The 23,116-nt window shown below is 41.8% G+C and overlaps 1 protein-coding gene across 1 annotated transcript in view; it reads left to right on the top strand.

Annotated features, from left to right (window-relative positions):
• Positions 1 to 912: 912 nt before the first annotated feature.
• The window catches only part of ttc7a (tetratricopeptide repeat domain 7A), a 68,001-nt gene continuing 45,797 nt past the window's right edge, over positions 913 to 23,116 (top strand). Inside the window, exons 1-11 of the mRNA XM_080869563.1 lie at positions 913 to 1,185; positions 5,439 to 5,602; positions 5,795 to 5,963; positions 9,691 to 9,821; positions 9,999 to 10,123; positions 10,898 to 10,976; positions 11,962 to 12,131; positions 13,980 to 14,043; positions 14,378 to 14,515; positions 20,677 to 20,760; positions 21,355 to 21,459. Of these exons, the coding sequence (XP_080725689.1) occupies positions 1,056 to 1,185; positions 5,439 to 5,602; positions 5,795 to 5,963; positions 9,691 to 9,821; positions 9,999 to 10,123; positions 10,898 to 10,976; positions 11,962 to 12,131; positions 13,980 to 14,043; positions 14,378 to 14,515; positions 20,677 to 20,760; positions 21,355 to 21,459 (1,359 nt within the window). The 5' untranslated portion in view covers positions 913 to 1,055. The remainder of the gene's footprint in view (positions 1,186 to 5,438; positions 5,603 to 5,794; positions 5,964 to 9,690; positions 9,822 to 9,998; positions 10,124 to 10,897; positions 10,977 to 11,961; positions 12,132 to 13,979; positions 14,044 to 14,377; positions 14,516 to 20,676; positions 20,761 to 21,354; positions 21,460 to 23,116) is intronic.

The raw sequence follows: 23,116 nt of genomic DNA, 5'->3' as shown, positions 1-23,116 counted from the left end.
CTCAAACGAAGCCACGCCCCTGGTGGCGGACCTATCTTATCGGGTCACTTTGAGGTGAGACGTTCTCTACGTCAGCAGGGGGCGTGGCCGCTCAGCTGTGAGGTCTGTCAGCACCGCACGGCACAGGGTGGTGGACACGACAAGAGGGACGAGCGTCGTTTATGTCAAGCAAATGTCAACTTTCCAGAGAGAAAATGAAGCAGCTAAGTCTCTGTTCAGGAGGCTTGAGGTTTTATTTTAATGTCATAAAGTAGCTGATAGATCCTGAGTAGTCAGTGACCCTCGTTTCCTCTGTATGTGCACCCTGTGTTGTGGTTTCATGGGTAAATGCTCACTGTGCGATTCCCCCCAGAGTCCCCCATTTAGTTGAATTACATTTTACATCACATTCCTGAGCTTGAGCTTGATAAAGCGCAATTACACCTCACAGCGCAATAGCTGTCAGATGTACTGATCCAGCGTCAGTGAACCAAAGATTTACAACAGATTTTGTTTTTCACTCATTTATTTAAAAAAAAACAACCCACAATATGTGTCTGTACTGTATATCCTGCCTCGGCTGGGTTGCCCACTTTGCTGCAGCATTCTTTGCATTGCTGTTTCTTAAGCTCTACCTGATCCAGTTAAAGTGTTGACGGCAAGAGATTAGGGGCATGGGTTTTAAGAGGACTTCCTTCCCTTCAAACAGCTACAGATCAAGTCCTCTCCATATGCCACACTCATTTGAAGTTGAAGGGGGAAAAGCTTTAGACAGAAAAGCAGGAATGTGAATGTTATAATAAACACGAGCAATAGTTCCTGCACAAACAGAGTGTGCGGGTTCTTGGGGCTTCCTACAGATGTGTAATGTAACAGCAATTAAACCCATGTTAACGCCTGCATGTATTTCTCTGGACTTTGCTGCTGTTGACTTTCTGTGCCCGTAATAACCCACACCCCACCCTCCACCAGTCTCCCTCCGCACTCTGTGATTACACATTTATTTCTCCTGGTCCTAGTCTGCAGTTACTCCCATCGTGTCCGGGGAGTACAGTCACCATCGGGACAGAGCGGCGATGGCATCCCGGATTTCTTTCACTCAGGCCCGGCTGGAAGCGGAGCTGGAGCGCTACCGGGCCGAGTGCCAGTGGGACAAGATGCCGGCGATAGTTGAGCAGATGCAGGCTGCGCGGATCCACGAAGACGGTGAGTTGATGGTGGTATGCACCTGGGGGTTTTTTTTAAGTTCAGGTGGCTGTTGTCACTTCCTGGCTGTTTTTTAACTGTTCATTGATCTGTACACTGTAAAAAAAAAGGAAAAAAAGAAAAAGTTTTTTAAGTTTCGGGAAGCTGCTTCCAGGGGAGAAGCGGTAAGAAATTCTCTTAAACAATTAAAAGTACTGAGGATTTATAGCAATATCCACGAGCTTTAGTTCTAATGATTTGCACAAAACACTCACTGAGTGTTGATCAAGCATGGACATTTTTTGCAGTGTTTTTTGCGCACAGGTTGGACCTTGATCTCTCAACACTGGCTTCTGCTTGTTGAAGTTTTTCTAAGCAAATCTATTCAAGCGTTGATATTACAGCAATAAATGTGATGTGCAGAGAGGGTCACACAGGGCAGTAGGATGGCCTCAATGAAACTTTACAGTAGACACACTGAAAGGGTATATAAATAATTAAAGGAACTGAGTGGCCTTCTGCGTGCAAGATGAGCAGTATTGCCTGCATGCAAAACAAGATTTTTCCAACAGGTTATTAGCTGCCTGCCTCTGCCCTTGAAATCACTTGACACTGTACACGTGCTCAAAGAAATGCAAACACGCATATTGTTTCTGTGCCTCATAAAGCATTCATTTGGTAGCTCACTAATGCACCTGCCTCCAACCCTCACCTTAGCAGAGTAAATATGGGCTGAGGTCCTGGCTGATAGTGCAGACCAGCAGTTTCTCCTTGCTCGCACACGCGCTCATGTGTTAAATTAATGTGGTATTTCTGTGAGCATGCATGACTCACACTGTAGCTGATCTGTCAGGAACTGTGTGTGGAACGGTTTTTCTTTTTAGATTAGAGATAGAGGAACTTTGTTTCAAGTAAAGCAATAAGCTGTTAAACTTCCAACCAACTGTAAAACTGTAAAAAAGCAGTAATAGGTGGTGTACTTGTCATGATCCTGGGTCCTTTTGACCCAGCGTTTTGTGTTTTCTCTTCGCGATTTTGGTTCTGTTCTTCCTCTGGTTAGTGTTTACTCTGTTCTGCCCGTGTGTTCCTGTATCTAGTCCGCGTTTCTTAGTTTGTGTCCTTTCATGTGTAAGTTCCTGTTTTATTGTGAAGGTCTGTGTCTTATGTGAGTGTTTTCAGTTTGCCTCCCTAGTCTCGTCATGTTAATTACTCCCAGCTGTGTCCCCACCTGTATGTCCCCCTGTGTTCTCTGAGTGTATTTAAGTTGTGTCTTCTGTCATAGTAGTTGCTGGTTCGTCTGTGTTGTTTCCCCTCGGTCTCCCTGTATGTATTTCCCCGGACCTCCCTGCACCGTCATTCTTGGTTTGTGTTGTTAGTTTACCCAGTTTAGGTTTCAGTTTCATGTTCCTAGCGCCTTTGTTGTTTGCATTTTTGTTGTTAATAAACACTCACCTGCACCAGAGCTGCCGCCTTTTGGTCCTATATATATTCCACACGGCTTGCCCCCGCAAACCGTGACAGTACTCTGCTTTCAAGTTTCAAATGTTTTTCTTTGGGGAGTTTGCTGTAGGTGATGTTGTGAGGAAGATGTAACAGTCTGATTTTATCTCACTCAAACAGAAAGGACAGATGGGGGTAATGCGCTACTTAAAAACAGCAGATCTTTTAGGATAGCTACTTGGATAAGGTGTGTAAGGCAGACGAAGATTTGGAGCTTTTAGTAAAATACGGGAAGTACAGTATATTCTACTGTGTAGTAAATGTATTTATTTATTCATTTTTATTTGTGAATTTAAAAAACATTATGTGACCATTCATTTTATTCCCCACAGGTATCGCACGTATCCTTAAAGCTACTTTTTGTAAAAACCCTTTATAAATGTAATAAAAGCTTTCACCACAAGGTGTCTCCATTTTACCAGAAAGTTGTAGTGTAGCATTATATTCATCTGTGTACATCTGAAATTATTTCATATTAGAGCATTGAAATGTTGCTTCTAACTAATCTAATGTTTCAATCTCAATTTAAAAATGTCAATTTCTTCCTTAATCAAAAAAATTGTGTTCTTCAGCTACTAAAACAGACCTCATAGTAACACAGTGTCTGGTTTCGTTAATTCACAGCAAAATCTCCAGTGTTAAATTAACACTAGAGAGTGTCTAAATGGGTCCACACCTCTGAGTGTTAAATACAACACTGTTGAGTGTTAAATTAACACTTTTGACAGTGTTATATGTTTAAAAGTAACCTAGTCAGTTTTGAAGATTAACAATGGCTAACACTGAGCAGTGCTGATTTTCTAACACTGGAATATTTCTAACATTTTGAGTTATTTTCCAGTGTTAGAAAATCATGGACGTGAGGCTTCTGAAGTCTCATTTTGAATCCTCAATATTAGCATTTTCACCATTACAGTTTTGGTTTAAAAATTCTGGGTGTAATGAGGAAAGGGATGTTGGATGTTATAAACTAAGCTGGAAAGTGTGTACTCAGGTCAAATTAGAAAGCTGTTTACCCACAGAGGTTTAGCTTAGAGGAACACAAGTTATTTTACAAAACAGGTGGCTTTCAGACATACCAGAGTGGAAGGCACGCCTGCACAGCTAACATCTTAGCAAACATTTAGAGTGGTGTTTCTGTCCACCTTAATGTTAGTGCAGTGCGTGCTATCTGTTACTCCATTTTGGTCTGCACTGACTTCTAAAGGGGTTATTTGGCTACTAAGCAACCAAATGCTCTACTACTTTAACTGACTAGCTAGCTAGTTGCTATACTTTATCTGCCTTAAATCACTCTTAGCATATTATTAGCATATCTGGTTACAGGGCTAACCATCAGCTAACCAGTAGTGTTTGAAAATTTGCAACTACCTCCACTTAATGTTAACATTAACTAACTGGATAGCTAGTTGCTGTACTTTATCTCCCTGCAAACCCTGAGTTTATAATCTTCATATATTAGCATATCTAGCTATAGGGCTAACCTTTAGCTAACCAGTAGTGTTTGATAATTTGCAACTACCTCCACTAAAACACAATGAAAAAAGTAATTTAGTAACTTCAGTGTTTCAAACAATCTTGAATGAGCTTCTTTTTTCCTTTTTTTTAATTTTTTTTAGCAAAAATAAATAAATAAATAAAATAAAAACAAGAAAGAATGCTGGCTCCCAGAGGGAGATGTCTGACAGGGACAAAGTAGGAACAGAAGAGACCAAATCAATGCTGTGAGTTTTTCATAAAAGAACAAGCAATGGGTTGAAAACATCCGGGAATTAGAACTAAAAAAGCAAACTTTCTTTGTGTTTATCACTAAGAGATCCATGTGCTACTATGAAAATATTGAAACCAGCATTATTACTCACGCTTCAAACAAAGTAAAGCTCATCAGTAATAGCAAGAAACGCTTTGATCCTATTCACAGGAGGTTCAAATGTTTATTGAAATCCAAGGAAATTGTTGACTAAAGGGGAGGTGATTAGTAGGAAATGATAAGGCTGCTCCTAAAATGAAAATAGAGAAAATCAGATAATCAGAGCAATGATGATATTCAAGAGAACTGAGTGTGAGCAAACTACAGAGTAAATTTGATCTTTCTACTTGATAAGTCTTGAAGTGAAACCAGAATGTTTTTGTTTTTTTATCTCAGTCCTTACAACACCGATTCTTGCCAAAGTCTAGGCTCCAACTTGACGGTGCAGTTATTACATTGCTCCTAATGTGGCCACGGGCTGAGACACGTCCTGGTGTTTAGCCCCCACCTTCCCCTCGCAGATATTTTCAGCCTTGACTGTGCTGATAAACCAAACTTGCAAATATGTCAAGTATATCAGGGCATAAACACTGCGCACAGAGCTGGCAGTGGTAAACACACATACGCACGGTGAAAAAGCCAAACAGGAAAGCTTTAATCGAGTGTGTGTACACAGACACTGAGGTTTACTACTGGACTGTAACTGAGTGCAAGGCTCCATCTGAAGCGGGTTGTTTTACTACACATGTAAACTTTAAATCGCTGCAGGTGGATGGGAGTGTTTATCTGCTGATACCGAGATTAAAGTTCTTTAGGAAAAATATTAGGAGAAATGGAAACTGTAGTTTCTAAACAGACTTAAGGACTCAGGCATGTTTAAACTGCTCTCCCTGGGAATTGCTGTTTTGAATGGACTGAGGGAGGTTTGCTTTGGCTACAGAAACAAATGACCTGTGACCTTTAGCTCAGACCTTCAGCATACTCCGCTCACTGTGAACCTTTTTGATGCCGCCCCCTCCTTTAGATGATTACGGGACGCTGCTGATGGCAGAGGTGCTGCTGGAGGAGTGCGTGCTGGAAAACATGGATCTGCTACGCAGGTCCAAACCTTTGGTGGACAAAACCCAGCCCAAACTGTGCAAGGCCAAAAGACTCCTCAATACCATCCTTAGCCGAGGCCGTCTAACAGTTAGTCTCATCTAACTTACTTCTGACATCTGAGTTTTAGACTTTGCTCTGCTTTTTAAAAAACGACTTCCTTCATTTAATCAAACAAAGCCCTAAAGCCATTGTTTCACAGAGCACCGACAGCTTCTATAAATTCCATCCTTTTCCGTGGCTTCTTCCTATTCAGCATTTCTTTATATTGCTGTCCTACAGCCCCGGTACTTGAACGAGGCTCTGCTGCTGATGGCCAAAGTGCACTACGTGCAGGGACGCTACCGGGACGCCCAGGGAATGTGTGCCAGGGTGGGGCTGGAGGAGCTGACGCAGGATGACCAGCCGACCTACCACCTCCGCCTGCTGGCTGAGGCGTTCGTGATTAAAGGTAAAAAATGTTTTTCTTTCCTATTTCTAAGAGTTTAATTGATTGGTTCTTGATAGCAAAGAAAAGAAAAACTAATTTTGAAGAGAAAACAAAGATAAACACTGCAGAGAATCCAATCTGTTGCATGTGCAGTAGGGAGTGTGTAGTTTTCTGTGCATGCTCTCTGCTCAGTTTTAACTGAATATAGTTGGTTACATAATCTTTCTGCACTTCCTGTCCTGTATGGCTGTCTACTGCGTGACTTTGTTTCTTTAAGCTGCCATGATCGACAGTCGTTGCAATGGGCAGCATTAAGAAAGAGATTTGCACATCCACTTTTTTGCAGGTACACCAAAGAGAAAGAAAATCCTACAGTGTCTTGAATGCATTTAAGTTAAGAGGAGTGAGCTTTAATCTTCGTACTCACACGGTAGTGGCTGTTTTTAAGCTGCAAGGCTGAAAGGTCGATGAAAAAGCAAAATCACTGACAACACGGCACACTCACCAGCACCAGAGGACAACGAGGGGACAGCAGGAAGCAGGAGGGCTCGTGGGAAATGTCATGGGGGAGAAACTAGCTTAGTTTGGACCAGGACTTGAGGTTTTCCTGATCATTTTTATTTAATTTTAAAGGACGTTGGCAGTAGCTCCTTTGGGATGAGGGGGGTTACAGGGCAGGTAGCTCAGGTGTGTTCCACTTCATTCTGCAGATGCCCCTCAAAAGCATTTAGGTATGTGTCTAAGTAACGATGCATATGAACCCAAGGACACGAGGTTTCCCAATGCATTTCACTGTAAGGCGACAGCGAGTGCATGTGATTCACCTCACCTTCCTGTGATTTTGACTTGTGGCCGATCAGCGTGTACCGCTAACTGCAGCCGTGCTACTGGTTCTACACTATGTCACTGACTGACAGCTGGTGGCAGCAGCGCACCGACAGCAGAAGACCGCTAGCTACCAAGGACACGTAATAATAATAAAATCTCTTTAGACCTTAATTGATTTTTTCGCACTCAGCAGCAATAACATTTCTTTTAATTTAGAAACAGGATCATTACTTAAAAATATACCTGACAGAAGCCATTAAAACTTTTTCCTCTTACAAACAGTAGACTCTACACTTTAACGCTCCACTAACTCCAGGAACTCCTCTCTCCACTCCTGAATGTGTGATTTTAATGCCAACTGATTGTAAGTGTCACTGGAGCCTGGCTGTGCCCACAGTCTTTGTGTGAAAGAGTGACGATATGTCCTTATTAATGAAGCCTGTCCCAGTGAGCTCCATAAACCTCTAAAATCCTTGGAGGCACAGTTAGTATAAAAATGTCACGCAGGAGAAATTTGACTGCTTGTTAATACTGCCAGGTATGAGTGCTGAGACAGACCCGTGGTGGTTTTAAAGAATACTTGCGAGGTGGAAAGCATACATTATATATTGCAATCTCAATGTTTTCAGGACGTTCCACCAATGTCGCATCTGTGCAGTGGTCTCACTCTAACCCTATCTACATGAAATATAATGCACTTCATAACACAGCTGACAGTGTTTCAGTATGGCTTCTGGATGTCTGCTACACCGCTGCACAGTTTACATTTACAGCACATCTCCTGCTTGTCAGCCTGCACCTTCAGTAAGCAAAAGCAGCTCTAAGAACTGGCAGGTTTCCTTGAAAAACACCAGCAGCAAGGTTGAACTACTCTCGTCATACATTTCCTTAATGATCCCTTAACTAATCCCTCTGATAGGAGCTGTTACAGCCTTAAAATCACAATGACCTTTTATGGGGTTTGGAAGTGGAAATGGAAGGGAGGCAACAGGCCATTCAAACGTTGCACGACTGGAAAACATCAGCTTGATTGGGCACGGAGCTACTATTGTGTTTTAACCTTAAAGATCCTGATGAAGCGGTGCATTTTCTTTCTATGCATCGCTGTTCTGTCCCGCAGACACCTCGAGGGAGCAGATTGGGAATAAGCTAACAACGTAAAGCTCGTCTGGAAGCTGATTTCCCACCTCTGGTCTTTGTCTTGACACGTTTTTCTACAGATGCTTCTTTTAAAAGCACAACAATCATGAGTCATACGTGAAGGGAGGATTTACAGTTAGTCACAATCACAAGCTGTCTCAAGCCCAAACATGAACCCCCCCTCCCCCTCCATCACTTTTTATTTTGGAGTCATTTTAAAAATATGCTCTTTCCAGTCAGATACAGCCTTAAATGTTTTGTTTTGTTTTTTTTGCTCTAATGTGACTCACTGAATACCAGCATCATTAAAGGTCACAGATCACATTCACAGAACATTACACTGGAGGCCTGGATAATCTTGTTTCACTCATCATAATCATCATCATTACGCGGCTACACTCCCTGTTTCCTGATGATCGGATGTGACCTCACGCTCATCAAACTGGAGAGAATTTGTTGCAATAACTGTCAGATTTCTTTTGATTGCTTTGAAGCCCACTGAAGGATTGTCTTTGCAAACACTTTTAACGTAGATCAGATCCTCCGGGAGCTGCTTGTCTCCTTCCTGCACTTTTCCCAGGGTTGCTTTGGAAATGAAGTCAGATGTGAATACTTGGATGATGACGTCTCCTTATTTGATTTAGCTTGGCGTCTGGCTTGAGACTGCTGCCCGTCACAGGCCTCCTGCGGTCTCGAGAAGTCCCCCCCCCCCCCTCCCACTTGTTTGTACAAATAAGTGCACTAGCAGACATCATCTGGACAGCACCAGCCTGTTAACGGCCGCTTCTGTACTTGTGCATCAGAAATGCAATTATAAGTAGAAAAAACAAACAAACAAAAACAAAAGGACAGTGTTCAGTTCAATTTTTATGTATACAGCACAAAGCTTTAAATTTTAAGGTGAAAGCCCCTCCACAAAACCAAATGGAAGAAAGGAAGAAACCTCTGGGTGAACCAGCCATCTACCACAACTGACTAAGGGGGATTAGGGGAAAATGTAGGCAGGAAGGATGTTCATGAGCATAGAAATGCAGAAAGGAACTAGCCCTAACCCTCCACAGGAAGACAATCAAAGCCCTAAAGGTGATGCCTTCGTTTGTATAACTGAAAATGGCCATGCAGACAGGATAACCATAGTTATTAGATGCTCATCCTGAAGGAGACGCTAACATTTGTACCAATTTTCCATCCAAGAACTGCTGAGATACTTCACTTGAAATCACAAATACTAACCTTGAGAGATGCTCGAGGAAAAGTCATGGGATCATCTAAGATCAGGATTCATCCTCTGGGACTAGTAAATATTGTCAGAGCTGTCCAACGCACATCCGAGTCTCATTTTAACAGACTAAACTTACTTGTATTTTCAGATCTATCTCGGTGAAGTCTGTCAGAGCAACTGAGCATTGCAAGTGCAGACCGAGTAACGATGAATGGACAAACAGTTGAAGCAGTAAAGTTTGATTATCGCCACTTTCAGTCTATTTTGTGAGGCTCAGCCTCCGTATTTCACATATACGTCACAACATTTACCCCTAGCTGCCACATTTCGAAAAACCCTGTTTGAAATGTTGTTATTAGTAATACTAATGATTTTATCAGGTAAACTGACCTCTTCCAGTCACCCACAGCTCCTGTATTACATTTTCAGCTTAACCTGACCAGCTGAAAACTAAAGCAGTTACATTTTTAATGGTAGCTTTTGTTAGTTTGTTTGCTTAGTTAGTCGCTGAGAGCAGGTGCTCGTAAAAAAGCCACGGTCTCTCTCCGTGCGTTTCAGGTCTGTCTCTGGATCACCAGACGCTGTCTGCCGTGTCCCGTGTTCGTCTTTCTGAGAGAGAGGAGGAGTCCCTGTCCTGTTACCTCAGGGCCTGTGATGCAGCTCTGTCCTACCTGCAGGAGCTCGATAAGGTGGGCTTTTTATGCCCGTGTGAGAGCATGAGCGTGTGTGACCCTGTTATGGCTGTGTTTGGTTTGGCATTTTACTCCATTTTACTGTTTACTGAGTTGTTGTAATAATCTTTTGACAGAAACTTTAAATTTCATAGGGGGTTAATAATCTTGTCTGTTTTATCTCTGTGTTTTCAGGTTGTAACAACACCCCACATCAAGTCAGCCAAAACCATTTTACTTCACTCACCCAGTGATATTGAACTGGGCTACTTCCTGCAGGCTGCATTACAGAGTGCTTACCTTTGTCTGCTGCATAGGGGGTGAGGGTAGCAACCATAACAACCATATTATTTTTCAAAAGCAAAAAATAGACATCTTTACACATGCTCACATGTGACAGTATAATTCCAACGTCTTTGATAAGAGTACAAGTCAGATGATTTCAATTATTTTCTGATTATATTTACATAATTATTAAATAGAATTTGTTACATGTGTAGCTGCAGATTGGATTCTTGTTTTGTGCACTGCAGAGTTTTATTGCTGATTCCTCCTTTGATCACAAGACTCGCTCTGCGGAGCAGAGAGCTGTGTGCTCTGTCGTTTAGCTTGTGTTAAAGTGAAGAGGAGAAGAAGAAATCAAGCCTAAGCTTTCCAGCACCACTTGACCTTAGTGCACCACAGATGCATTTTTACTCGTGATCAATAGGTGGCAGTGTTGCTCTTAGACATAGAAAAGCAAGGTGCGTTTGAATGGTCACATAGGAACACCATCTCTGTAGAAAGTATAATATTATGTCTTACTCATTCATCCACTGCCCATAAATGAGGTCGCTGTGAGTAAAGAAGAGTTCGAGTGTGTTGTCTCAGTCAAAGAAAAACTTTTGCTTTGATTACATGGCAACAAACGTCCTGCAGGACTTTATCTCTGTAACACTGTGATACTAGATCGCCTAACTTCTTCTTCTTCTGCACATTTATTTTTGTTTAATGTTACACTTTCACACCTACATGTCACACTGATATATGCTTACTGTGTGTGTGTGTGTGTGTGTGTGTGTGTGTGTGTGTGTGTGTGTGTGTGTGTGTGTTAGTCATCTTGCACAGGGTGCTCACCAGCTGCGTAGAGTGCTGAGGGTGGTGGAGTCACGAGGGTCTCAGAACTTCAGAAAGGTGGGCCACCTCTCACACACACGCATGCACACACACATACGCACACACACACCCACCCACACACACACACACACACACACACACACACACTGCACTGTATTCTAATACTTAACCATTGTGACATACTTCAAGTCCATTTACTCGACACCAGTCGTATGCTTTCACCAGCTTTCATGCAGTTTGTATGTGTAATATTATACATACACATACATAATAACACAAGAACAAGTACTAACTGACCTGCTGCCATATGATGTGCAGGTGATTGGTTCAGCACAATTTGTAATCTAGAGAGACTGTAGGCGAACGCGCCTTCCACCAAAGCCAGTGACCTGTCCACATTCAAATGTAATATTTTCTTTCTTTGGGACTGTTCCAACTCTGCACCAAATCTGATGAAGTCCAGTGTTTTGGCTTTAGAGAAAAACACTGAAAACACATCTTTATACGGGAATGTTTTCTGTAAAACGATCAGTAAAAAAAAAAGAAAAAAGAAAGTTATTTCTATTCTTATTATTATTATCATTCAAATTTTCAAGTGGACAGATTCTGCATTTTTCTGTCATGTGTATAAACTGTTACAGCGGTGAGTGGATGATCATATTAAACATGATCACATATAGTCAGATATGAGTAATCCCTGTAAACTGAAAGTTCAGGACTGTTCTTGAATCTGTATGATGCCAGTGAGAGCGGAGCTCCTAAAATACAATCAATTCAGTTACAAACTGTGGTTAAGAAGCCTTTGCGAGGGGCAGCCAATCAGGAGAAAGCGCACTTAACAGGAGGGGGAAGGGAGTTAAAATAGTTTGTTTCAGACAGACTTATTTATCGTATCCTGGCTGCTTGAGATGAATAAAGATTGAGAACTGAGAATCATACAAAGTTAAACCATGAAAGCTGAAAAACAGCATAAATACAGGACTCAAAGTATCAGTATTCCACACCTGCACTAATACAGCATCTGCATGTGGCTCCATCCTAGTCTGCAGCGAGAAAACTAGCAAAAGTGTTGCTGAGCTCTGTGAGCGAGGACAGCTACTGGCCCCCGCTGGGCCCCCCACCCTCAGCCTGGCTTCACAGAGAAGGAGCCGCCGCCTCCAAAGACGCCATCTACCCCACTGTTAAACCACCACATCGCTACAGCACAGAATGGTTTGTACACTCTGTTTTTTTTGTTTTCATTTCAGTATTTTTGGTTTTCTGTTTCAGTCTGCTCTAGTCTAATCGTGCTAAATGCAATTACTTGAGTCATGCTAAGTATTTAGCTTATAAAGCTATACATGACTGCTATGATGGTGTTAGTTACTTCACCGTATCAGCTGACAATAGTGGACAAAGATTATCTCACTAAGGAGTGTCGCTTTAGTACTTTGAGCCCACGAGTATCTCTTTTGTCTAAATTACCCTCCTGTTAAGACCTTGGTGCTTACTGCAGTTTGACCCGAGTGTTGACCTGCTGCATGACAACCTACATTAACTCCCATGTCCACTGACTTAGCAACACTAAGATGAATTTCCCTTCCATCCATTTTCTTAACCACTGATCCAATTTCAGGATCTGGGAGGGCTGGAGTCTATCCCAGCTGTCATTTGGAGGGAGGTGGGGTACATGCTGGGCTGGCTGCCAGTCTATTAGAGACAAATGTGAAACAAGAAAATAGTTTTTTGGTTGGACACCATTAAGATGGCCCCCAAAAAACAATATTGTTCTTAATAATGTGATGCCTGTGATGGGATTTTGCTATTTTTGTCTCTTCTGTAAACACAACATGTCCATCAGTCATGGGTTCCCTCCTTTGTTACTTTCCCAGAGGCTGCTCTATTTTCTCTTTTCTGGGGCTGGGAGGGACGGTCTATATTCTTTATAGATTGTGAGATAAATTTGCTTTTTTTGTTTCCTAACAAAATTAACCTGATTTGTAACAAAACATAAGCATCGGAGTTAAAGAAGAACTATTACTTGTCAATAGTTTAGCTGAAGGTTGAACTTTTAAACAGGTTTTGTCTGGAGAAACAAAACAAATCACACGGTCTTTCAGGTCGTCTGTGATGTCTGAAGCTGATTCGGGTGGTTTTCACTGCGCCTGTGGTTCAGCTCTGTCCTGGAGAAACCACTAGAATGCCACTAGAGGTCATCACATCCCAGGCTTAATTAACACTGGCTGAAAACCTGCTTTAGAGGAGGTTAAAGGGCTCAGAGCGAAGCCAGACTTCAGTTCATTCATTAGTTCATTTCTGACACCAGAAAGCAGGCTGCTGTTTTATCTGTGCTATAGGGCGGTTCTTTGAACATAGTGCTTATATAACATAACATGTCAGCGTAGCGTAACGGCAGAAGGCAGAAGAAACCCTTGGCCAGCCCCGACAGGACAAACTGGTTATGTGCAACAGCACACAACAATGATCACCATGTGGTGATCATTGTGGCCAGAAAGAGGGCAGAAACTAGACAACTATGTAGTTGTCTAGTTTCTGCCCTCTTTGCAAAGGAATCCTGCGCTTGTTGCTCGGGCCCTGCAAGCCATACTTAGTCACCGCAACATGACTAAGCTAGCCCACACTATCATAAGTGAAGATCTAAATCCATGTCTGAGATTTGAAGGAGAGAGGAGGAACAGGAGAAACAGGCTGTGCTTCGGCATTGTTCGTGGCTTTTGTTATCAGTTGCCTCCTGAAAAGGCCTCTGTGGTGTCTGGTAAACGTGTCCTTTAAAAGGACACGGAGTTGATGAGAGGGGCAAAGAAAGTGATGAATAGAAGGAAAAGTGTAAGACCCAAAGAGTGTGTGTTTGAGAGAGAGAGAGAGAGCGAGAGACATCTGAGATACTACTGTATAGTGATATATCCAGGGTGGTCTGTATTATGTTACAGCTCCACAGGTGAGACAGAAACATGACACTCACACCAGTGTACTTCTGGATGTGTGTGTGTGTGTGTGTGAGTGAGAGAGGGATAAAATTCCCATTCTTGGTACTATTTCCGGCTTTCTGTGTCCTGGCAGTTGCTTCTGTCCTCAGGACGTGGTGGAGGAGGCCATTTTGCTGCTACTCATCACAGAATCCATGGTGAGATGCTCTCTCACACACACACACAAACCACAACACACACACACGCACACATTCGTTTTCATATATTTGTGGGGACACCTCATTGACATAATGCTAACCATCCAAAATGAAAGCCTAAACCTAACCGTGACCTAACTGTAACCCCGACACTAAAACCACATTTTGAGTCAAACTCGTGGGGACCGGGATTTTGTCCCCATTAGGGCTGCTGGTCCCCATAAGCTTGGTAAAATTCCAGTTTTGGTCCCCACAAAGATATGTAAACACGCACACACACATCCACCTTTCCTTGCTTCCTCGTCTTCCTCATCCCGCGTCTCTCTTTATCCAGGCCAGCGGTGACGCGGTGATCAGTCGTCTGCCGGATCAGGCTGAGGCTCACAAGACCAGTCTGCAGGACGCCACCTCAGTCTATGACCTGCTCACCATCGGCATGGTCAGGAGGGGGCAGTACGCCATGCTCTCTGAGGTGTTCTGACACACGCACGCATGCAGACGCACACTATGCTGGAGGTCTAAGGGGAGGCGAGCAAAAGAGGGAGAGATGAGATGTGTTAGTGAGAGCTTTGCCTTTGCCAAACTTTTTAATGAATGTCCTTATCACTTGGAGCACAGGGATTATGTGTCTTTTTCTCTCACTGCCTCTCAGTCTTTTCTTCATCTCTCACCATCCCCCACACTGCCTGTTCTTTTCTAGTTCTTCTTCTGGCTTTGAATTCCTCCTCCATTTTCTCATTTTTTGTTTAAACTGTCCCCCCCCCCCCAGTGTGACTTTCTACCCAGATGTGGGAAGTTTAAGAGGCGGAGGTTAGCGGGGTTGTCTCAAATTAGGTTTGTCCACAAGTCTCACTGATTCATATATAGCATATGGGAGACCACACACGCTGAGGTAGTTCCACCTACACCAGTGGATCAATTTGCTGATGTATGAGGCCTGCATGGGCCATTTATTTAAAATCAGGTGTCAGCCAGTCAATACATTCCATCTTTGACGTCATGAATAAGACTGATTGCATCCTTACTGTAGCATCAGTCAGTCCATGGTGCCTCTGTGGTAAGAAATCATGTTTTAATTTCATACCAGGAATTCATATTATTGTTATGCTTTCCCTTCATATTCAAGGAAAAGGAAAATAAGCAACCTATTCCAAAGACTTGTCTATCAAAGTAGTAATACTAAGGAATATAAACGTTATCTCTTATTCATATACTGTAAAGATTTTATCTTACCACTGATGCATTTAAAAAACATAAATCTCTAGAGCTAGTTTACTCTTGTACGCATTCCAGTTCAGTTCAATACCCTTCCTGTCAGTGGAAGTCAGAGTCAAAGGTCACGGTTCTCATTTTGTGCACAGAATGTTTGTCTGAAGCACAAACTGTCACAGTCCTGGGTCGTAACCCTGTGTTTTTTCATTTTCTTATATTTTGATATTCATTGTTTATGTGCTCATGTCTATTTTGCCTACGTTGCCTTGTTATAGTTATCATCAGATTCCCCTTGTGTCTTCATCCCCTGTGTTTAAGTCCCCTTCGCCCTTCGTGTGTTTCTGCGTGGCTCATGTTATCAAGTTCGTGTCATGTCTGTGTCCCATCATGTTTCCTGTTTTACTTTGAAAGTCTTGTTTATATGTTCATCGTGCTTAGTGCTACTTTTCCCTGTGGCGTCATGATGTTCATTTTTGTCAGCTGTTTCTCCATATGTTTCCACTTCCCCTGATTACCTCCTGTGTGTATTTAGTCTGTGTGTTTTCATTCTGTCTTTGCCAGGTCGTCTGTGTTACCTCCCTCACGTCTTCTCATAGTTCTTAGAGTTGAGTCACAGTTTTCATAGTTTTTCGTTTTCCCAGTTTACGTTCTAGTTTAGTTTCGCTACTGTCCTTGTTGCTTTGTTTTGCCTTCTTGTAATCAGCCATGATAAAGGCTTGTTTTCCGTTTGAAACTTAAGTCAAGCTCCGCCTCCCTTTGTATCTGCGTTTGGGTCCACAATTCACAGCTCACACAGTCTGCTCCCGCAGATCGTGACAGTAACTTAGTAACCTGAGTTGAAAAGTTCCACTCTTTGCGTGTCTCCAAACAGTATTTCAGTCTTGAGCTGTGGAGGAGAGGAAAAAAGGCAAATGTTGTACTAAATAATTGGAAATAAAGTATCTGAATTTCAGAAGCGGGACCACGCCCCCAAACATGCTCCTTCCGGTTCTCATCTATATAGGTTCCCCCAGTTCTACAAGCTGTTCGTTCTTGTTTACATGCCCCTCCCTCACTCCCCTTTTAATTCTTTAACTTCTTCACTTATATTTAGTACACGAGGATCTGCCAGGCCCGGGAGCCGCGGCCAGTCCCCTTCAAGGCCTTCCCCAAACCGCAGCTCAATTCATGCCCAAGCCATTCACCTTTATCTACTAAAACGCTATCAAACCTCAAATGAAGACGTGGGCCCAGCAAGTGAAACTGAATGATATCCCTTTAATCTGTCAAGTACAGTGGGGCAAAAAAGTATTTAGTCAGCCACCGATTGTGCAAGTTCCCCCACCTAAAATGATGACAGAGGTCAGTAATTTGCACCAGAGGTACACTTCAACTGTGGGAGACAGAATGTGAAAAAAAAAAAATCCATGAATCCACATGGTAGGATTTGTAAAGAATTTATTCGTAAATCAGGGTGGAAAATAAGTATTTGGTCAATAACAAAAATACAACTCAATACTTTGTAACATAACGTTTGTTGGCAATAACAGAGGTCAAACGTTTACTATAGGTCTTTACCAGATTTGCACACACAGTAGCTGGTATTTTGGCCCATTCCTCCATGCAGATCTTCTCGAGAGCAGTGATGTTTTGGGGCTGTCGCCGAGCAACACGGACTTTCAACTCCCGCCACAGATTTTCTATGGGGTTGAGGTCTGGAGACTGGCTAGGCCACTCCAGGACTTTCAAATGCTTCTTACGGAGCCACTCCTTAGTTGCACGGGTGGTGTGTTTTGGATCATTGTCATGTTGGAAGACCCAGCCTCGTTTCATCTTCAAAGTTCTCACTGATGGAAGGAGGTTTTGGCTCAAAATCTCACGATACATGGCCCCATTCATTCTGTCCTTAACACGGATCAGTCGTCCTGTCCCCTTGGCAGAAAAACAGCCCCATAGCATGATGTTTCCACCCCCATGCTTCACAGTAGGTATGGTGTTCTTGGGATGCAACTCAGTATTCTTCTTCCTCCAAACACAACGAGTTGAGTTTATACCAAAAAGTTCTACTTTGGTTTCATCTGACCACATGACATTCTCCCAATCCTCTGCTGTATCATCCATGTGCTCTCTGGCAAACTTCAGACGGGCCTGGACATGCACTGGCTTCAGCAGCGCAACACGTCTGGCACTGCGGGATTTGATTCCCTGCCGTTGTAGTGTGTTACTGATGGTGACCTTTGTTACTTTGGTCCCAGCTCTCTGCAGGTCATTCACCAGGTCCCCCCGTGTGGTTCTGGGATCTTTGCTCACCGTTCTCATGATCATTTTGACCCCACGGGATGAGATCTTGCGTGGAGCCCGAGATCGAGGGAGATTATCAGTGGTCTTGTATGTCTTCCATTTTCTGATGATTGCTCCCACAGTTGATTTTTTCACACCAAGCTGCTTGCCTATTGTAGATTCACTCTTCCCAGTCTGGTGCAGGTCTACAATACTTTTCCTGGTGTCCTTCGAAAGCTCTTTGGTCTTGGCCATGGCGGAGTTTGGAGTCTGACTGTTTGAGGCTGTGGACAGGTGTCTTTTATACAGATGATGAGTTCAAACAGGTGCCATTCATACAGGTAACGAGTGGGGGACAGAAAAGCTTCTTACAGAAGACGTTACAGGTCTGTGAGAGCCAGAGATTTTCCTTGTTTGAGGTGACCAAATACTTATTTTCCACCCTGATTTACGAATAAATTCTTTACAAATCCTACCATGTGAATTCATGGATTTTTTTTTCACATTCTGTCTCTCACAGTTGAAGTGTACCTCTGGTACAAATTACTGACCTCTGTCATCATTTTAAGTGGGGGAACTTGCACAATCGGTGGCTGACTAAATACTTTTTTGCCCCACTGTATGTGCCGCAGCTCCATCTTAGTTTTATATAAGGTCTAACGTGTTTTTCCTGCTTACAGCACTGTTATGTCTCCTAATGTCCACTGTGAGTAGTAGCAGAAACACTTTCATTATAACATAAGCACCTGACTGAAAAACTTTAAAAGGACTATTGCTAATAAACTTAATTAAACTTTAGTAAATTTTATTTTTAAAATTTAAACTCTAGTAATTAATAATTCACACTAATCACTGGTGATGTCATAATTTATGTTTATTTATGTCAGTTTTTCAAACAGGAAATAATCATTTTATGAATTATACCCACTGGGATGGACTAGTGACCTGGGAGTACCCCACCCTCTCACCCAAAGTCAGCTGGGATAGGGTCCATCTCTCTAGTTAACAGGATGTCTGGATGGACAGATGGATAGATGTTTGGTCAGTCTCAGGGCTTCAAATGCTGCCCTTTAGTCGACACAGCTGGTTTCTCACCTGTAAGGTGTCTCTATGTGATAGTCAGCTTGTCAAATTTTACCTTAACCCACCCAAACATTGTCATTAACCCAGTCATGTAGTTTTGGCCTGATTATGAAACCAAACATGAACTGTAGTTTCCAGAATCAATGTTGTATAATTTAAACCTCCCACCCCCCACCTGCCTACTTGTGCACTCTTTAAAGGTACACCGTGTAAAATCTCACCGATAGAAGCTTGAAGACTGCAATCAGCTGAATTCGGTTTTCTTACCCCTCCCAGTTCAAGTGCATAATTCTGGTGGTTGCTGTAATCCAAACAACTTTAGTCATCATTCATCTATAGTGAGTGTCTGTTGTTAGACCGCTGTTTATCCCACTTTTAAATATGACTGTCTGATGACAGCGATGCTAAAGAGAGTTACTGAGGATATCCTGAACTTTTCTGTCAGTAAGAGCTGCTGTTTTAGCCGCTGTTTTAGCTGCTGTTAGCTGCTGTTTTAGCCGCTGTTAGCCACTGTTTTAGCTGCTGTTTTAGCTGTTGTTAGCCGCTGTTAGTGAAACTTTCTTTGAAGTTAATTGAACATTGTTGGACTCTTAGTGATGTTTAGTAAATAAACTCATACGATGTGGGAATGTAATCAAGCGATTTTTAGGATACTCAAGCCTAATATTAGCCTGCATATTGTTAGCTTTTAACCAACTGTTGTTTCTTGTTTAGCCAGCCTGACAATATCTAGGAGTAACTGCAACGATATCGGGAATAAATAGTAATGTTTTTGCATGTTCCCTGACTTCAGGCATAAGGTTAATTTCATGTGGTGGGTTGAAGTGAGGAGGAAGAGGATGAAGTGGAAGTGGAGGAAGACATAATGAAAAAACGATGATGAAAACATAGCTGTGCATTTATTAGATGGTCATTATAGTTTAAAAGATTTAAAAGCTATTTGTGATATTTATAAGGTGTAGTTACGTAAGTGGTTGGAAGTTGCTGTTGGAAGACATAATTTCACACTAATGAATGAACACAATTTTATTTTTTTCCGTTACATAATTCAGAAAATTACTTACTATATCCTTAAAACAAGTGGCATCCTTGCAAACACTGTTCATGGGTGGTTCTTGAACCAGTTTTTAGAAAAAGTTATCAATTAATAATATCTAATTAAATTAATTCCATCAATTTTCTTAAACACATATGTCTCAGCTGACACGTCTATCACAGGGCTAATTGTCATTCCATTGTTTGTTAATAGTGCAAAACTGTAAGCATTTAGTCCAGTTGATACAACAGTTATATATGGTGCAGCTCAAAGTACTGTACAGTAGGCGACTTAACGCACTTGTATCTTTTAACCTCTGTTATTACAATTTGGCTGAAGCTTACTTCGAGCTCTATATATTAACCCTTCTAAACAGAGGTTAAGTAGGGATTTGTAATGGTTTGGGGCCTGATTTAGCTGGGTTAACAAGGGTCAGCAATACTGCCAGTAGCAGCAGAGACAGTTGCAGCTTCATATAGCTTCATAAAGACCTGCAGTGAACCATTACATTTCTTACACGCTTCAGTTCATGTTAGAAAATACAGAGCCCATTCACGACTACAATTAGCTACATATTCCACACTCTCTTATTCAATTAAATCCTACAGAGGTTGGTATTGTGTGCCTTTGCTCTATTCAGCATGGCATCTTTGTCTGCATGTTACTTTGTGTGCAACCTTTCTAATAAGTGCACATTTTTTAATCCTACTACTTGGCAGACCTTTTTTCTTGATGTAGCTCGCTTCTGCATGACTGACAACATCTGACTGAGCGGCGCTCCACGCCATCCTGTGCTTGTCCACACACACATCACTCACATCATTATGTACTGAAACAGCACAGAGTGGGTGGTGAGCGCTGACTGACAATCGATTTTGAGCGAGAGGAATGTGACTACGAACACTGGCCATTCAGCTTTGTGACTGTAAAGGAAAACAAAAAGCTTAATGTCCACACCGAACCATCCACTCTTATCGGCGCACTCTACTTGTACAAAGTTTCATAACTTAAACATGTTTGTGTATTTGTTTTTCTCCTCGCAGTGTCTGGAACGAGCCATGAAGTTTTCATTCAACGAGTTTCACCTGTGGCACCAGTTGGGCCTGTCACTCATGGCCGCCCGGAAAGTGAGCTCATTTCTCCGTTTAAATCAAACACCACATCACACCCAAAGGAGATAGCTATCTTCTATCTATTCTATCTATCTAGGTATTCATGGTAATGAAATGTAATCTTAAAAAGGCACATTTTTTAAATGGGAGTCCTCAGAATACCTCACAGTGCTCTTTCAGTCTCTAAGTGTCTGTGTCTGCGTGTGTGTGCGCACAGAGCCATGCGTGTGACAGAAAAATTGATGTGGATTGCATGATAAAGTGACAGCAGATCAATGGTGAGATCTAGAAATAGGCTGCTCCCTAGAAGGAGAGGGACCGCCTCAGTGTTGTCAGATCTGCTTCTATTTAGGGCCCGCGGGCGTGCACGCGCACATGTGCTCACGCATGTGCACGTGCACGTGGTCCATTAATGATTGACCTACATGTATTAAGTGACCATGTGTCTAAATGGGTCTATTAGGACTGTGTGAGGACAGTTAATGTATGTTTGATACAGTCGCTCAAAAGCGATCCATGTCATCTGTGGCTGAATGATAAGTGGCTGCTGTTTGCTCATTAATCACAATTTGTCATTGACATTTCCGTGTATGTGTGTGTGCGTTTCAGGGGGTTGGTGCTGTATCTGTATTTAAAGAGTGTGCCAGGATGAGACCAAAAGACCCTTCGTTGCCCTTGTTGGCTGCTAAAGTCTGCATTGATCAGCTGCATTGGGTAATTACACACGTAACATCTACTTGCAAAAAAGGGGGAAAAACTTCAACTTAAATACTTTCAAATAATTTCTGGCTAATTTGGCTTTATGCAGCTGCTACTTGCGGAAGCATGATTGGTCTGCAGCTCATTCAGGCAAAGAGCTTTAGGCAAGGCAAGTTATATATATATATATATATATATATATATATATATATATATATATATATATATATATATATATATATAGCACAATTCAACAACAAGGTGATTCAAAGTGCTTTACAGAGACATTAAAAACAAAAACAAATAAAAAGCATGATTTAAAATTTATTTAAAAAACAAATAAACAAAAAAAAACAGTATATAAAATCAAAACAGATAAAATCAGAACACTAGATAAAATCAGTAGTTAAAATATAAGTTTTGAAATTTAAGCTTAAAAGTGTGGATTTGGTGCTTTATTTAAATGCAGCTGAGAACAGGTGAGTCTTCAACCTGGATTTAAATAAACTGAGTGTTTCAGCTGATCTGAGGCTTTCTGGGAGTTTGTTCCAGATATAAGGAGCATAAAAGCTGAATGCAGCTTCTCCGTGTCTGGTTCTGACTCTGGGAACTGATAAAAGACCGGATCCAGATGACCTGAGGGATCTGGAAGGTTCATACTGGGTCAGGAGGTCACTGATGTATTTTGGTCCTAAACCATTCAGAGCTTTATAGACCAGCATCAGAAATTTAAAGTCTATCCTCTGACGGACAGGCAGCCAGTGTAAAGACCTCAGAGCTGGACTGATGTGGTCCACTTTTTTGGTCTTAGTGAGGACTCGAGCAGCAGAGTTCTGAATGAGCTGTAGCTGTCTGACTGATTTTTTAGGTAGACCTGTAAAGATGCTGTTACAGTAATCAAGCCTACTAAAAATGAATGCATGGACTAGTTTTTCCAGGTCCTGTTGAGACATCAGATCTTTTATCCTTGATATATTCTTGAGGTGATAGTAAGCTGATTTTGTTATTGTCTTAATGTGTTTTTCTAAGTTTAGGTCTGCATCCATCACTACACCCAAATATCTCACCTGGTTTGTGGTTTTTAGGTGTATAGATTGAAGTTCTCTGGTGACCTGTAATCGTTTTTCTTTGGCACCAAAGACTATTACCTCAGTTTTGTTTTTGTTTAGCTGGAGAAAATTGTGGCACAACCAGTCATTAATTTCCTCAATGCATTTACCAAGAGCCTGTACTTTACTTAACAGATGTCTATGCTTCTGATCAGTTGATAGAAAAATCTATTCAATGCTTAAATAAAGGAAAGAGAACTTAAAAAAAATGGTTGAAAAATGCTTTGATTAGAATGCTGATGATTTCCTTTGTTGGCATGACATGTACTTTTAGGGGCAGATCTGTAAGACTTGCCAGTTATATAATCATAATTATTATATTTTTAAAAAATGTTTAAGTTGTTTGACTTTCGCTTCGATGTTTGGACTAAATTTCCCAGGCACACATGTTGTGGTGTAAATTTACTATATATATATATATACACACATTTCTGTAGGTGGAGCTGTTTTCCTTGTCTGTTTTGCAGTGTGCTGGAAATTATGCCATTAACTATAAAGAAGTGACACAGAGATGCAGAATAGCAAATATATCCTCATACATCCTGTGTCCAGGATTTCCAATA

This window comes from Rhamphochromis sp. 'chilingali' (assembly GCF_963969265.1).
Source record: "Rhamphochromis sp. 'chilingali' genome assembly, chromosome: 20".
Classification (NCBI taxonomy): Eukaryota; Metazoa; Chordata; class Actinopteri; order Cichliformes; family Cichlidae; genus Rhamphochromis; species Rhamphochromis sp. 'chilingali'.
The sequence above is the reverse complement of the archived record's forward strand: the minus strand, read 5'-3'. Positions and strand labels throughout refer to the sequence as shown.